The sequence below is a fragment of the Manacus candei genome, unplaced genomic scaffold, assembly GCF_025592945.1.
Source record: "Manacus candei isolate 608988 ecotype Guabito, Panama unplaced genomic scaffold, ASM2559294v1 h1tg000025l, whole genome shotgun sequence".
Lineage (NCBI taxonomy): Eukaryota > Metazoa > Chordata > Aves > Passeriformes > Pipridae > Manacus > Manacus candei.
The window spans coordinates 2847682-2864835 of NW_026138073.1; the positions used below are offsets into that span (position 1 = coordinate 2847682).

At 42.8% G+C, this 17154-nt stretch overlaps 1 protein-coding gene across 8 annotated transcripts in view; it reads right to left on the minus strand.

Annotated features, from left to right (window-relative positions):
- Positions 1-17154, minus strand: part of CHL1 (cell adhesion molecule L1 like) — a 134709-nt gene that overhangs the window by 11170 nt on the left and 106385 nt on the right. For all 8 annotated transcript variants that reach the window (XR_007904690.1, XM_051788627.1, XM_051788628.1 and 5 more), the window contains 9 exons: positions 15827-15951; positions 12723-12824; positions 12320-12517; positions 11061-11131; positions 8267-8489; positions 6906-7021; positions 6547-6751; positions 6194-6316; positions 3558-3737 (listed from right to left, as the gene is read on the minus strand). Coding sequence is in view for 7 of the 8 variants with exons in the window: in XM_051788627.1 (XP_051644587.1) it covers positions 3558-3737; positions 6194-6316; positions 6547-6751; positions 6906-7021; positions 8267-8489; positions 11061-11131; positions 12320-12517; positions 12723-12824; positions 15827-15951 (1343 nt within the window). In the remaining variant the exon portion in view is untranslated. The remainder of the gene's footprint in view (positions 1-3557; positions 3738-6193; positions 6317-6546; positions 6752-6905; positions 7022-8266; positions 8490-11060; positions 11132-12319; positions 12518-12722; positions 12825-15826; positions 15952-17154) is intronic.

Here is a 17154-nt window from a genome sequence, read left to right on the forward strand (position 1 = left end):
ACATTAAACACTGAACTGCAATTTTACAATATTCCTGCTGGGCTCCAAGATTTATGAGAACAACCCAACACCCATTTTTTATAGAAGCTTATGGTATAAAGGGAAAAACAATAGAAACCACCCCCAAAGACTTCCAAGAGTGCTAGTTCTCCAAAAGTTAGCACATCTGTTATAAAACAGATAAAAAAAGCTGACAGTCTAATAGCTAAATACTAATTGTGGGCAGCATCTTCATTTATAATCATACCTGTCTAAATACATCTGGAAAGTTGAACTTTCATTAATTTTCCCCTGCTGTCTGGCTGTTAAAAGTTTATAAATATGCATCCCAAGCATCCTTCATCTCCTGGGCTTTTTTAGTGCAGGAAGTAATTCATGCTAAATTGGGATTATTTTAATCTGTAGAGATTAGTGAGCCTGTTGTACACCAAGTCTACTGAGAAGAATTTAGAGGTGAGGTAGTGATCAGGAAATTTTCACCCAGATTTCACTGGGTTCTCTCGATTGTGAGCAAAAAGGGTTTGCTGGTAACAGCACCAGTGGTTACATGTGGCCAAGGTTTTGTGTTATTCCTTTTCCTTGTGCCTGTGGCAAAAGAGAACTAAAACCCCATTTGTTACAAATGGTTACTCTGGTCATGAAGGAAAGTAAGAACCTCTGGCTAAGATTTTCAAAAAGCCTTTAGAAGTTGCGTGCCCATTGCCACTGAAATGTAATAAAACTGGTGAGCCTCTATTTCTTGGCTCTTCTGGAAAATAAAGCTACATTTGGAAGGTTTCCTCTGAATTTTTCATTAATGTTTGAATTTCTGGACACACAGTGATAATTCTCAACATGGAGTACATGTTCAGTAATCCTCGAGAAACACTGGTAACAAGATGAAAAGCAGCTTTGATATATTAAATTATTTTTCTTTGCTTATGCAAACACATTATTTTGTGTTAGGTTTCTGAGGGCTGATGTTCCTTGGGAAATGGACATTTTCAAGGGTAAATTAATTAGTTTGTAGGTCATTTGAGAAATAATGTTTGTAAATGTAAAATTAGAGAGAAGACTCATTTTCTTAAAACACCAAACTTTCTTCTGTGGAATGAAACTAAGATGAGGCCACAAAAATTAAACTATTTTTTATTTTGCCGTACAATGCAAGTATCCTTTTGCCCAGAACCTTCATGATTGTCCACAGTATTTTATCAAGAGATGATAAAGATATTAGGTTGCCTATCAGGGTTTCATAGCTGAGTTACTGTGGCCATGTTTAAAATCTGTCATAGGAAAAAGGCCTTTTATGAAGAAACAGAGATGTGAGCATGGGATGATCCTGAAGTACATTTCCTACCTAAATGATTCTCTGCTTCTACCCATTAATCTATACAGAGAATTATATTTATTTAATTGATGTGAACTTTTTTTACCAAATTCAGCCATTCCTACCACTGCAAACTCATCACTTGGAAATGGTTTCCACATAAAATACAGGCTGGAAAAATTATAATGTAGAGCAAAGCAATTTTCTCTGCACAGCCTTGTTTTCAGTGGTGCTACAGTCATACTCTTATATGTACATATTTAAAAAAAAAGAGATGGGTTTTTATTTCTGATTCCAGACTACAACAACAGAGGTAACTCCAAATAAATGAAGTCAATAGCAGATGAAGTACATCCATGATAAAATGTGAATGAAAGCAGAGCTTCCACCTCAACATCTGCACTTTCTTGGCAGAATGTATCATGAAATTCTGAAATACCCCTGGCAAAGGTTGTATTACAGCAGGGGAAGTTATTCAAAGCCTTAAAATGAACAAGGAGAGCTTTATGGTTTTATTATTAAACTGGAACATAGGGATATAGAATCCCTCAATCAAACCCCAAAGTCCTCCATCACAGAGTTTCATTTCAGAGGGCACCACATTTTATATCTGTCATTTATGGGGGTCATTTTGAATGATAAACTTTGACTTCTGAAATCACTCCCTTTCTTCAAAAAGAGAGATTGTTTTAATTTTGAGCAATTGCCTCCCTTCCCACACCACAGCTTAAAACCCCAAGAAGGTCACTGAAAAGAGTGATTTTTTTTTCCCAGCCTATCATGTTTAGTTGAAAAATATCTGAACAATTTAGCCAGCAAATAATGACACAGAACTCTAATGGCATCTCAGTGACAGATGCAGTGCCCTAATTTAGGGTGGCTTGAGAACCAGCCAGGAGCACATAAATCACAGAACTGGACCCTTGCAGCCTTTATTAATTATCCTACTCTATTCCAAGAGCAACAAGAACCAGTTGTTGCCACTGCTGGAAAACAGTCCGAGGAAAGAAGAGAATGAGAATAAAGAAATGGCAACATTCTCATCCCACAGACTGGGATGCATCTCATAAACCCTGACAAGGTTATTCCAAGAAGTTATAGAATCTCCAGTGGCCAAAACACATTTTTCTGGCTGCCCAATGAAGGCCAGAAAAGGTAACTAATGAGGGGAAAATGGTGTATTTTTAGCTGGGAAAAAAAGGTCTTTTTATTTCCTTAATGAAGAATAAATTTTAAATCATGGTGATTAATAAATACTATTATTAATAGATTAATGGGTAGAATAATAGTTTCTACTAGTATACTACAGTGAGACTGTAGGCTCCAAGACAGCTGATAAGTTTTACTTCTAGAGAAAACAAACTGCAGATCACAGCTGGATCCTGAACTGAGATGTGATGAGTTTAAAGTTTCTCTGACTGAAAAGAATTCTGCAACCTAGAAGTCCAACAAGGGTGTTGTATAACGAGGACCATTTTTCTATTTTATATCAACATTGCTCCAGACTGTGATCTTTGCTGAAAATGATGAAGGCAGGACTCTTTTGCTTATCACATTCTCTTTCTCCTTCCCCATGGTAAGTGCCCAGCAATGGTTTCTGATTAATAGCAGGGACCTGCTCCTCAGTGTTGAGGAGTTCTCAGACTTGCTGAGCACAGTACATTTTATTTCATTTCAGCTTGAATGTGAAAGATGAGCTCTCACACAGTGCTTGCCATTTTCCTTTAAATCACTGAACATCAGTGTTTCAGGACAGGGTATAAGTGGCACACAAATGTTCACTCCCAGTCCCTGATAAAATAATCATAAATAATGGATCAAATACACTGCAGTCAGCTCTGTGTTCATCTGGATTTTCCATGTCAAGCAGCCGACCCTAATGCTGCTGGAAGTGGCCCGTCTTCATGCGAGGGCAGAATTTGGTTTTATACTATTACAGAGAACAGATTATCTGCATCTTCAATTTTCAGTTGGTGACTAAATGCAATTCACTCATTCTAGAAAGGCTTAAAGACTTGATTGGTGGGAACAGAAACAGGGCTGCACAGCAAAATGAAACAGATGAGCTCTGCTTTTCTCAAGAGCTGCACGGCCGCATTAAGAAGTTCATTGATTGTTCTCATGGAAAGAAAAACAAATTTATTTCCTCTAATTACAAAGGAAACGTCAAGCCTGGAATATTCTCAATAGATTTTCCCATTACTCTTTAGAGCTTCTCCCCATAAAAACATATTGCCCGTGAACTTACTCCCTTGAGCCACGGTGAGTCCTTCCTCCGTGACGGGCTTCCCGCAGCCCTTGGCAGTGCAGGCCTTCACGTAGAACTTGTACCTGGTGCTGGGGCTGAGCCCCGAGAGCCTCCAGCTGAGCGTGGAGCGGTTGGTGACGCTGACGTCGCTCACGGGCCCCACCTCGTGCGTCTCGTTGACTGGAAGGGAAGAGGAGCTGGGTCAGATCCTTGGAATCGCAGAATGAACCAGGTTGGAAAGGACCTCTGAGATCAGCGAGTCCAACCCGTGACCCAGCCCCACCCTGTCACCCAGCCCATGGCACTGATGCCACATCCAGTCTGTCCTTAAACACCTCCAGGAGTGACTCCCCCACCTCCCTGGCAGCCCATTCCAGTGTCTGATCACTCCCTCTGTAAAGAATTTCTTCCCAGTGTCCAACCTAAACCTCCCCTGGCACAGCTTAAGACCGAGCCCTCTTGTCTTACTGCTGGTTGCCTGGGAGAAGAATCTGACCCCCACCTGGCTCTCCCTCCTGTCAGGGAGTTGTAGAGAGTGAGGAGGTCTCCCCTGAGCCTCCTCTTCCCCAGGCTCAACAACCCCAGCTCCCTCAGCCTCTCCTCACAGCACTTGTGCTGTATCACAGGATACGCTGAGTTGGGAGGGACCCACAAGGAGCATCAAATCCAACCCTCAGCTCTGCACAGGACCATCCCCAAGAGTCACCCCCTGTGCCCCAGAGGATCAGCCAAACCCTCCTGCAGCTCTGGCAGCCTTGGGGCTGTGCCCACTGCCCTGGGGAGCCTGGTCAGTGCCCAATCAGCCTCTGGGGGAAGAACCTTTCCCTGAGATCCAACCTGACCCTGCCCTGGCACAGCTCCAGCCATTCCCTGGGTGCTGTCCCTGATCCCCCCAGAGCAGAGCTCAGTCCCTGCCCCTCCTCTGCCCCTGCCCAGGAATTGGAACTGCAGTGAGGTCTCCCCTCAGTCTCCTCTGCTCCAGCTGAACACACCAAGTGCCCTCAGTGTCCTCACACAGCTTCAAATCAAGGCCCTTACCCATCTTCATTGCCCTCCTTTGGACACTCTCTAATGGCTTAATGTCTTTTTTGTATTGTGGGACTCCAAACTGCCACAATATTGAGGGTGAGGCCACCCCAGTGCAGAGCAGAGTGAGACAACCCCCTCCCTCAACCATTTCTGTGCCTGTTTCCAGCATGAAACATGCCATGAACACTCCTGTGAGGGAGGCACTGCAGTGAGTGAGAAGGATAAATCCTGAATAAGCATCTCACCTTCCTGCCAGGGGCTTAAATGGGATTTATATCCTCCCTGTCAATCTCTCAACTACTCACTGAGCTATTACTGTTCTTAAAAAGCTCTCTGAATCCAGATATGCACATCCTGAGTGGGAGGGAAAAAATTACTGTCTCCTGGATCATTAAATATATATGAATTGCTTCTTGCTTTGCTTCCAAACAGCTGCAAACTTTTACAAGCAAGTTAGAGGATGGTTGTGCTGCTGTGCTCTGCTCTGCCTCGGCACAGCAGGCAGCTGGAGGAGGGGCTGGGAGAAGACTGAGAGAAGATCTTCTAAATACACAGAAATATCTGCAGGGAGGGGTCAGGAGGATGGACCAGGCTCTGCTCAGTGGTACCAAGCAACTGGGCAAGAGGCAACAGGCAGAAAATGATGTCCAGGATGTTCCACCTGGACATGAGGAAGAATTTTATTCTCTGGGTGACTGAGCTCTGAAACAGAGACCAGAGAGGGTGTGGAGTTTCCCTCACTGGAGATATCCCAGAGCCATGGACACAATCCTGTGCCATGTGCTCTGGGATAACCCTGTCTGAGCAGGGAAGTTGGACCAGATAACCCACTGTGGTCCCTTCCAACCTGACCCATTCTGTGCTTCTATAATTAAACAGATCCACACTCTGCCCACAGTGATCAAAACCAAAGGGAAGATCCAACCTCAAGCCCCTTGCAAAGGCAATTGGGCAGTTCTGCCACCAACAGAGATTAATAAAAAGTACAGGGGGTTTTACTGTTTTGTAAATAGGGCACAGTCTAATCCTCAAACAGCATATAAAATACCCAGAATCATCCCCACACCACACAGCTGGTGTTATGGGACCAATACTGGGTCTTGCCTGAGGTTGTCTGCTCTGTTTCTCTGCTCTCTTTCAAAGGCAAGATAGAAAGAAATACCCCTGGAATTAGGTTATTTCTCAGTGATTACTCAGTAGTATGACTCAGGTGGTTTGTCTGTGTCTCTGCTGAGGCACCTTACGGGGGGAGAAGCTCACTGACACCACGTGCAGATCTGTATAAATGCGGCTTTACAAGTGCTCTCATTACAATTTATTTTGCATTGAATGAGTTTCACTTCAGTAAAATGCACCTACAATTTACATGTCTTATTAACTGCTACATAAAGTATAATTTGCAAACACGAAATAATTGAATTAGCCCATCAGTGTGGGATAGGGCATGGCAATAAAGTGTGCTTACATGGGAAAAGTGCCTGGAAAACTTTTAGCTCTGGAAGCTGACTTCAGCCTGCCCTCTAGCAGCCTGTGTGCACATCACATCTGTGGTTTTAATTCAACTGGTCATGCTGCAATTCTAAACTCCAAGGAAACCGAGCACGTACTTATCTGGTATTGCAAAATGTAGCCAGTGAGGTGGCCGTTGGCTTTCCTGGGAAGTCCCCATGACAGAGTGACAGAGTCCTTGTCAAAGTTCAGGATCCTCAGAAAACGTGGCTGTTCAGGGACTGGAAGATACAGGGATTATCCTTCAGAGAGGACTGAACAGGTCTGTCCTCCACATGCTTGTCAAATGAGGATATAGTTTAGCTCCACACCTACAACTCCCCTTTCTAGTGAAGGGTTTTATCGAATATTGGAGATTTTGCAATCACTTTAGATAAGAAAATCAACTCACCTTGTCGCAAGGACAATTTCAATTTCTGTCCCTCCATCCCACATCCCCATTTTGTCTTACCTCCTTCTGGAGTTTCAAACACCATGGGGGAGCTCTCGGGGCCATCCCCTCGGGAGTTGTAAGCGAGGACAGTTAAGCGGAATTCACTGAAGGGATCCAGGCCAGGAATCATCCCATAGTTCCTGTCTCCTACAAACGTTAGGAAGTGTTTCTCTGGGTGGTGCCTCTTCCCATCCAGCAAGCTTTTTGTTTTCCACCAACTGACCTGCATGGAGATTGGGATTTCTAAACCAAATCATGTTAATGATAATAATTTATCTCACCTTCCCAAAAATGAGAGATTCCAAATCATCCTTGATCTGGGATTCCTTTAGTAGTTTATTCAACTATATAGAAATATTTAAAGAGAAATTTTTAACCTTATAGCCTCTTAAATGTCCACGAACTCTGTCCCTTGGTATTCCAAACCAGAAGACTTTGACCAGTGTGCTGTTCACAACATCCACCGACACGCCCGAAGGAGCAGCATCTGGGACTGTAAAAACAAAAGTACCAGGAATTAAAGACCCTTCCCAGAGCCCAGATTCCCAGTGTTTACAGCTCCAGGGCTTGGTTTTCCAGCTCAAACCATGGCAGTTCGTGCAGTCTTACTGCAGGCAAGAAAACAGCCATTCCACCTGCAGCCAGTGGGTGAAATGGGCCAATAAACATGATTTTTTCCATATCAGGGTTTTCTGCTGAGGGTTGGAATACAGGTGCACTGGGACATATGAATTTCTACACCAGTATTTATGATTTCCTGTTTCAAGCAATGCTTACAGCAGTGAGAAGAATAAAAAAATGATTAACACAGCGCTCAAGAAGGCAATCATGAAGTTTTTTTTATAATCAATTTCATTTTACAACTAAGCTCATTAAACAGTTGGATTTTAATCACTGAACAACACAGAGAGCTATTACAGTGCCTGAAAAAAAAAAAAAGAGGCCTTGATCCATTGACAACTGAATTGAAAGGAATATTTTCCAGAGATGGATATAAGACTCATCACAGACAGACAAAGAAAATAACCACGCTGTGGAGTTTCTTTCCCCCTGTTCTCACTATCCAAATACACTCTAAGGGGAGAGACGATGCACAAGCAAACCTTCTTCCCAGCTGTGGGTGTGCAGTGGGAATTCTCCTGTCTGAACAGCACCGAGTCCATTTCCAGCACTGAAACCTCGTGCTGGTGAAACACAGAGGGGCTGTGCCACCTGGGAGTCGAGGAAAACCACTGGACAGAAGCCCAGGCTGGAGAATATGACACATCCTTCAAGGACTCAATGGACAAGGTAACACCCAGCATCACCTGTAAGTTCACTTACAACCCCCAGTGCCTGAGAGTTTGTACCCAATTAGCAGAGTATTTAACTTCTGACAGCATTAAACTGGTGAGTTGGGCCTCAGAGAACCCAAAGACTTTTTTTCCCCCCAAATACAGCATGACTGCTACACTTCATAGGCTTCTTATGGACTGTGGCCTTCAAACAAGTACCCAGGTTAAGGCAGCAGCTGAGATTAATGAAAGCACAAGTGACCTCTCCAAAAACCCCTCACACTCCAGCAAACTGGCATCCAGCATCAGTGGTATCCCTGTCTGCTGAAGCCTCTTATGCTGGGCACTGGCATTTCAGCAGTTTTGGCTGGGAGCTGCCTAATCCTTCCCTCCATATCTGATGGTTTTGCATGCCAGGAATCCCCCATGCAGCGTGTTTTGACATGAAAGTCTCCCCTACTCACAGTCCTCTCCCGAATATCCGATGGTAACGTTTGGTTCGGGGCCGGCTCCTAAATTATTGACTGCCTGGACTTTGATCTCATAAGGCACGAAGGTGGGAGTGTTTCTCACAGTCAGGGAGTGTTTCTTCACCGTCTCCTCGTTCCAGTCCGTCCTGACCCCCTGCTGCCTCCAGCTCACTTTGTACTCCAGCCCTGGCCCGTTCCTCTCCACAGGTTTCAATGGCTGTGGGAGAAGTTAAAAGAGATCTTGTCTGCCTTTGTTGCAGCAATCATGAAACAGCAGCTGAGGGGAGGGGGGGGAATAATTTTGTGTAGTGTGTTACACACTGGAAGAGAAAAAGGAGAAAAAATAAAGCCTGAACTTTTCGCTGTCACGTTAATTTTGAGACGACTGGAAGAACGATGTCACCACTCCAAGAGAAATCATGACACTAACTTGGGTGAAAGGCAGAGAAACAGTTGGACTAAAACCAGATTAATTGTTAGTAGACATATTTCTGCATCCTACATACATCAGGTTTTCTTTAGCCACAGGTTTTCTCATGTGAGGTAAAACCACATGCACAACTAAACGGCACGTTTTGGCACACGGCTGTGTGTGCCTTTTAACAGAGATAAAATTTGCATTTTATCTTAGAATTTTATGTAGCATAGCAAGTTGGGTCATTAACATTTAGATTTGTTCTGACTGCACACCAAATGCTTGAAACTGTGCCTGGATATTTAATGTGCAACTGTTGGGCTACTCTGTTTTTACCCATCAGCTGAAGAATTCATCCCAGCATGGTTCCCATCTAATTAACATTCATTTATAAAATATTAGGGGATGTATAGCAATGGTTTGTCATGAGACATTCTTAGTTGGGTTTATTTCTCTGAAAATGTCCTACTTTAATTAATAAAGTTAAACAGTCACCTGCCCCACCAAACATGCTGAGGTTTATTTCAGTTCATTAAAACAGCTATGGGTGTTTCCCATCATATAGACTATTTTTAATGATATTTAAATTATATGTTGTAAATATTAAATATACAATAGCTGGTATATATAAATATGTAATAATCAGTATCCAAGTTGAAATGGCATCAGTTAGCAGCAGAAAGTGATGCCCCATTGATGCTCCTCATCCACCCAACCTGGAGAATCTGCAAAAATTCCCACTTCTCTGCTCTGAGGGACCTTTGGGATGACTGTGGCCAATGAGCTGGCAGATTGGGCAGCTTTCTAACAGGCACCACTGTGAGATTCACCTCCATGGCAAAGATCCCAGGGAATGGGATTTGCAAGAGAAGCTGAAGAAGTAAAAAATTCCTACTAAAATATTACTTCTTGTTTAGAGCTAAATTGAAGCACTGCTTGACTCATATTTTGATCTCCCTTAATGCTGTAAATCCATGGCTGAAAATCTAGTCACTAAAGCTCAGCTGGTCTCTTAATCCAAAAATAGGCAGATTAACATCATTTTGCAGTTTTTGTCTGTCAGAAATAGCATGTTCAGTGCCCAGCAGTTCCTCAGAAAAGCACACAGGAAACGCCATAAATAAATGAATATCCTGTTTACAGCATTTTAATGATTCAACAAGATTTAACAAAGTCTTTCCAGCCCATTCTCTGCCTTCAGTCTCAGCTTTCACTTCCACTTTTGCCCAGTCTGAGCAGTGATTAAAGGCTTCCCAGAGAGGAGCAGAACTTGCTTCTGTTCAATGAAGTCATACCAGCATTTCCCAGTAAAAATACTGGGTATTACCACCCTGAATCCTTAAGGCTGGAAAAAACCTCCAAGGTCATCAAGTCCAGCCTTTTCTGAGAGGTGGGATTGTCCTCCCTGACCCTGGGCTGTGTCACACAGCAAAAATCCCACTCAAATCCAAGCCAATGGAGAGAGGACCATCTCCTTTTGGATGCAATTACAGCATAAACCAGAAGTTCACACTGGGGAGACATTTATTGTTCCCCACTGGGAGCAGCAGATTGAAAAATAAATCTCATGAAAATTGTGTGTAATTCTAGCCACAACAAAGATATGCTTCCTTCCAAACTTGTGGAAATTTGTGTTAAATGAAGGCATATGTAACCCTCCCAACTGTTGGCACAGAACCTGTAAGCTTGAAACCCAGGAAATTTGAAGACTGGAAACCATCCTCAAGACTTTCACACAGTTCCTTTGATGCACATCATATGCTTTGGGGCTTCACCCACAATCCTGTAGCTCTTGGTGTAAAAATTCAAGCTCATTCTCTTGGACAAGGGATCTGTGGCATTTTTTAACCTCCAGGTTGGAAGGGCAGAAGCCACAAGTCACCCATCCCCTCCCTGGGCCTGGTTGCTCCTCCTGCAGAGCAGGGTAAGACCACAGTCATTTGAAGCACTTTCTGGTGTACCAGAAGCACAGACGAGTAAATTTTGTGGGATTCTCACGGTGCTTTATAGGACTTCTATATTTTTTTGATATCTGGTGAAGTTAGACATAAAAAACTGTCTTTTGAAACAAAAGTGATGCTGGGGGAGAAAATCCAGAACACATTTAAGCCAGTGACAGATTTACCTTTGGTTTCAGAAGAGTAAAGGATTCCACCTATAGAATTTGCTACTATTTCCTAGAAAACAGGGGTAGGAGAAGGGGAGACAAAGTCCATTAAAGGGAATAAAGGGACCCACTATTTTTTTTAAAATGTAATTATATTCCAACAAGAAACAAGGTAGCAGGATAAATTCCATGCTGCTTTAGAAACTGATGATTGAAGATGGAACCTGTTTCCAATACTGTAGCATTTACAGACACATTTTCCTTACCTCCCATTTCATCACCATTTCATTGGGTTCAGAAGCCTCAACTCGGATGTTTTCTGGGTTCTTGTCTGGAGCTGGAACCACACAGGTGACAAGGTTAGTTTGCATATCCTGGGGTTTATTTGCAATTAGTATTTAAATGCAAAACAAGCATCGAAAAGCATTTCTTATGTCTCTCTTAGGGAAAGACATCTAAACAAAAAAACACTTGTGAGATTAATTAGTTGGATCAGCAGAGCTGACGTGACCAAAACACATTGTATATGCAGTTTTGATTTCTAAGTGTCCCTGTTGGTTGGAGCCACCAGCTAACATGGAACTGTGACTTTTGGATTGGAAAGCACCAGATGTAGGGGGATTGTGAGGACGAGATTTCTCTCCCTGTGGGGACAGCAAACAGAAGGTGCATCATTCGTGGGACACACACAGCTGAAAAGATGAAGAAGGACCTGAAATTAAAGTAAAGGGGAATAAAAAAAAAAAAAAAGAAATGCCAAGGAATGCAAATGCTGTGCTGAACAGTTGGCCTCTAAAATGAAGTGCAGGGAGACAACATTTTCTGCCACAGTGAAATGCTCTGTGAATGGAGAGTTTTGACAAGCTCAGTGCTGCTGAAAGGCTCCCTGTAAACACAGCTCTTCTCCAGCAGCTTGTCCATGAAGAGCTGCTAAGGGCTTTAAAGGTGGAAAATCAGCAGAGTGAGGTGCTAGAGGTAGGAAAAACACAGCAGCCTGGACTCTTCCCTCTGGCACCCTCTGGAATTTTATGTAGCACAGCAAGTTGGGTCATTAACATTTAGATTTGTTCTAACTACACACCAAATGCTTGAAACTGTGCCTGGACACTTAATGTGCAACTGCTGGGCTACTCTGTTTTTACCAGTCACTGAAGAATTCATCCCAGCATGGCTCCCATCTAATTAACACTCATTTATAAAATAGCAGAAGATGTATGACAATGGCTTGTCATGAGACGTTCCCCAGTTGATTTAATTTCCCTGAAAACGTGCTACTTTCATTAATAAAGTTAATGAAAGTGGTCACCTGCCCCCCCAAACATGCTGAGGGTTATTTCAGGCCACTGGACCAGCTGGGGGTGTTTCCCACCACATAACCTACTTTTAATAATCCTTTGAGCCGCCACCGAGAGCAGCACGAGTGACCTTGATTTCTTCACCCCTCTGAAGTACAGGAGGGCACAGAAAACACGAAAAAAAACCACGAAAAATGGTAACATTCAGGAAATTAGAGAGGAGTTTTTACCAGCTGGGGGGGTTGAGTAGCGCAGGGATGGTTTGCTGGGCTGGCTCCTTCCCACGGCGTTCACGGACACGACGCGGAACTGGTAATTCACGTACGGGGCCAGGGACAGCAGGGCTGTGGTGTCATCCCCTGGGATTCTGGTGAGCTCCTGCCACCTCCCCGGTTCCCAGCGGTTCTCTTCAAACTCTATGATGGACTCTGGGCAGGAAAAGCAACAAAAAAAGAGAAGAAAAAAGGCAGAACTTGTATGAAGAGCTTAGAAATGTCTTGCAACAACCTAAACAAATTGACTGTCGTAGCCAAATGGATTAAGGAGGGCTGTGAGCAGGGTTTGTTTCTTTGAACAGCCACGCTGTGCCAGAATGAGGAACAGCACAAGAGGATGCTAAAAATCCCTTCCTACCATTGACAGGGCTGTTGTGGCTGGACCCAGCTCTCCAGGACAGTCGAACGCTTCGGTTCTGGTTTTCAGAGAGCTGAAGGTCTTCTGGTGGATCAGGAACATCTGAGAAAGAACAAAGAAGTGTCAGCAGCACAGCAAGCTGCTTCTGTTTTCTTATCATTTTCCAAAGGATTGGAGAGTTCAGCGAAGGTGGTGGTAAAACAGCCTTTGATTTCAAAATGGACACAATGAGGAAAGCAGGAACTGCTTTTGAAAATCTTTTTTATCACAGACAGCCAGGTGGAACCTTCAGGACCTGAGGGAACAGCTTGAAGTTGTCTCAGGGGAGGTTTAGGTTGGATATTAGAAGAAGGCTTTTCCCCCAGAGGGTGGTTGGCACTGCCCAGGTTCCCCAGGGCAGTGGGCACAGCCCCAAGGCTGCCAGAGCTCCAGGAGGGTTTGGATGATCCTCTGGGGCACAGGGTGGGACTCTTGGGGATGGGCCTGTGCAGAGCTGAGGGTTGGACTGGATGATCCTTGTGGGTCCTTCCCAACTCAGCACATTCTGGGATTCTGGTCCTGATTTTTCCTTTATAAACCCAATATCCTTCTCAAGTTCATTCCCATCTACTCTCATTACTGTGCTTGCAGCAACAGAGTTTTCTTTTCAAATCAACACCAAGATCTATTTAATCATTAATAGATATTGACACTGCTCTCAGCAGGAACTTTTATCAGCAGCACTTGGATTTCCTCTGGAGCAAACCAGAGTGGGAGAAGGTGACTCAGCTCTGACAGTTATTGAACTTGGCCTTTTACAGTATGAGTGAAGGGATAACATTCATTATCCCAGCCATGGGGGTCTATATTAATAAGAAACAAGAAAATTAATTACCTACCAGCTCAACTAATGCTGTCCAGAGAATATATCAGAGGCAGAGGTGGTGGTGGGTGTGACAACTGTACTGAACCTCCTGAGGACAAGTTTGGGGCTACAGAAGCCCTAAACATAAAACTATCTGCTGCCAGAGATCACTTTATAGGGACATGGGTGCCAAAATGACCAAAAGATGCTGCTCCCCCTCACAGACCCTGGATACAGCAGAACACACATCTCCAACACCTCCTTTTGCCAAAATTCTTGTAATTGAACGACCATTCCCAAATCCAGCAGTCTCAGACTGAGAGATGTTTGTCTGCCCCACGGTTTGCTCTGACAGTCTGATTGTTTTTGATTAGTTTGGTAACTGGAATGTGATGTAAAATAGTGAAACACAGGGCTGGTGTTTCAACACCTAAAAAATGTGCAGACCAAGGAAACGTGATTGCACAACTTCTGGTCTTTGACCTGCCTCCACCTCAATTCTCAACTAAATTTTTGGCTGACAATGTCATTTCTTACAGGAAAACCAGTTCCTTCAACCACAGACTGTCTCTGTCATTGTGAAAGAAATTCATTGTGCTTGTACAGAGTTATTAAAATAACAATATTGTGTTTTCTTGTTTTGCAAAGGGATGGAGTCACCACGTCTGGTGATCTTCAAAAGATGTGTGGATGTGGCACTTGTGGACATGGTTAACATCTGGACTCAATGGTCTTTGAGGTCTTTCTCAATCTAAACAACTCTATGATTCTTTGTTTATCTCAGGCTACATCAAAAAGTTAAGAACTTTATATTTTAAGTTAAGAACTTTTTTTTTTAATTTATTTTTGTTTGTTTGTTTTACTTTTCTCTGCATTTCTTTCCCCTATTTCTGTAATACCTGGGAAAAATCAGGAAAGCACAGTTTAACCTCCAGAAATTTTGCTGTTCTATTCTTGGAGCATATCCATTTAAAATTCAGTATATTAATTTAAAGATGCTGATTGTGCATCTTAAAGATACTCAGCCCTCTACCTGTTCATTAAATATACAACAAATATTTAAAAATATTCTAACTGCATATTTCTTTTGCTCTTAGTTGCCCATATTCTGATGTCTCCATCTGTGCCATATTTAGTTCTTTAGTCATCTCACAAGTCTTTCTTTGCAAAAGAAACCTGAATTTTTCATTTGAAAAGTAACAGATATTGTTAATCCACCAAGACCTTTCTCATACACAATAAACAAGGAGAAAAGAGCACAAAACTGTTTTTCTCCTTCTGCAAACCAGCTTTTTAAACAGGAATAAAGTGCTTTATGAAATTTTCATAAGTAATGTAACGAATAGCCTACAAACATTTTGAATTATACAGCACTGAAGAACCCAGTACCATAAATAATGTGCACAGCATCTTCTTAATTTACTATTTACCGAAAAATATCACGCCTTTAAAGTGCAAAAACATCCTGAAGGTCAGACTGACTTATTTCTTGTCGCAATCACCGCCAGAAATAAATAAAAATGTAAAATGGAGCACGAATTAATGTGATTAAAATGATACAAGACCGTCCACTAAATTTTAGTTATCGGGTGATGCCCTTGGGTACCTGTGCAATGGGATACACAGCACTCCACAAATTCACCCCCTGAATTCCAAGTGGTTCTTCAGGAAGGGAGGCAGGTTGGAAGGAGGCTCACACAAGGTCAGGTTTCAGTCCCAGAGGGTCAAGGTTTTTCTCTGCTGTGGACTTTCTCTTTGCCACTGGGCAAGAATTTACGTTCTGATTCACAGAGATAATTAATCCTTTTAGGTGCTTAACTTCCACTGATCTTCAGAGGAGCTGGACAACTAAATACTGGCCTTAAGTCCTTCTTCTTCAAAAAATAGTTCAATTCTTGTGCAGATTCCCAGTAAAATGAGATGAAGGACTGAGCAAGGACTTCAAAGCAGAGTAGAGCCATTCTTAATACACTGTTACACCTTCCAACCTGGGTTGCCCCCCTACAGCCACTGTGGGGGCCTCCTGAGCTGAGAAAAAAATGCTGCCTCATCTTCCTATAACAAAGACTAAATATAAATAAAGTTTGTCAGCATCAGCATTCCCGGAGATAGAGGGAGAGCAGAGCTGGGGTTAAGGAGTGAGAGGTTGTGAAATTGAGTTATTGAGGCTTTCTAACTGAACTGGACAAGAGAAGGAAAGAAGCAGAAGTGCTGCAATGGCATTTGGAGCTGTTTGAGCAGCAGGAAAATCAACCCTTACCAAGAACAATCAGCTGTGACTCGGCCGTGGCAGAGTCCAGGGAAGTGCTGCCCACACACGTGTAAACTCCTTGATCCTCCAGCAGCACACTGGAGATGAACAGTGTGTCCCTGTCCAGAATCATCCTGAGGGGCCAAAGAAAAACAAGGGATGGAAAAAAAAATCTGTAAGACAAATATGACAGACAGACACCACTGTTCTCTGAAAAACTGTTCCTAAAAACACTTGGTGACGGGACATGCTGAATAACATAATTGCACATCAGGACTATTAATTTAAACAGAATTGTAGTTGTATTATACACTGTGCTGGGGACTATTATTTGTATTTTGCAGTAATTTAGCCTCCATGGCTGGAAGTTGATGTGTCAATCCTGGTCTGAAAAGAACCCCATTGATATGCACGGGATGAGTGTCTGAATCATGGGATTTTGGCACGTCATTAATGAGGCAAACATGTGGGTTTTATGTTGGAATTTTTGGAAGGGTTGAGTAAAACTGGGCATTCCCAGCCCACTTGTGTAATGTCCAATGCCCAGGGGAAGTTGGCATTATCCCAGGCAAGTGGGCTCCACGGTAGACATGGAATTCTCCCGGCACTCCCTCCCCACCCTACGTGGGCTCAGCAGGATCTCCAAGCTCTCCAGCACTGCAGTGTTTAGGAAACCATCTCTCTGCTGTGGTAATTAATAAAGACACCTGATTAACCACTGTGAGACCCCTCCTATGGAATAAAGGCTGAGCTCCACCCCCTTGAGGACAACGGAAACACAAAAAATAGGGCAAAACTCAGCCTGGGCTTGCAAGTCCTAAAGGACAAACTCGTCACTTTTAATGTGTAGGATTTTAGGCAGAATCCCAGAAATCTGTTTTCCATTCACTTCAACATTACAAGGACTTTGCTGTGGACAAAGAGGTGTAAAACAGAGAAAAATAATAATTCCAATTAAGTGGAGAAACAAGTTGACTTCCTTGGGGCTTTTTGGGTTGAACCAACATTTATATTATATATAAATTATATATATTAGATAGATAGATAGATAGATGGAAATAGATACATATGGATATACAGATATAGGTAGATATAAAGATATATTTTTGTATAGATATATCCGTAAAGTATAACATTATATTCTGCTGTGATGATGGAAGAGTTAATAAACCCCCAAATCACTTCCCATCCGCGGTAACTCCTACAGTTGCATTTATATGTATATATGTATAAAATGCAGATCTATTCACACACCACAGGAAGAATTCTTGCAGCCCTGAATTTGCATTTCAAGCTATTAAGGCTCCTGGTTTAAGGAACCTCGTGTTGCAGCCCCA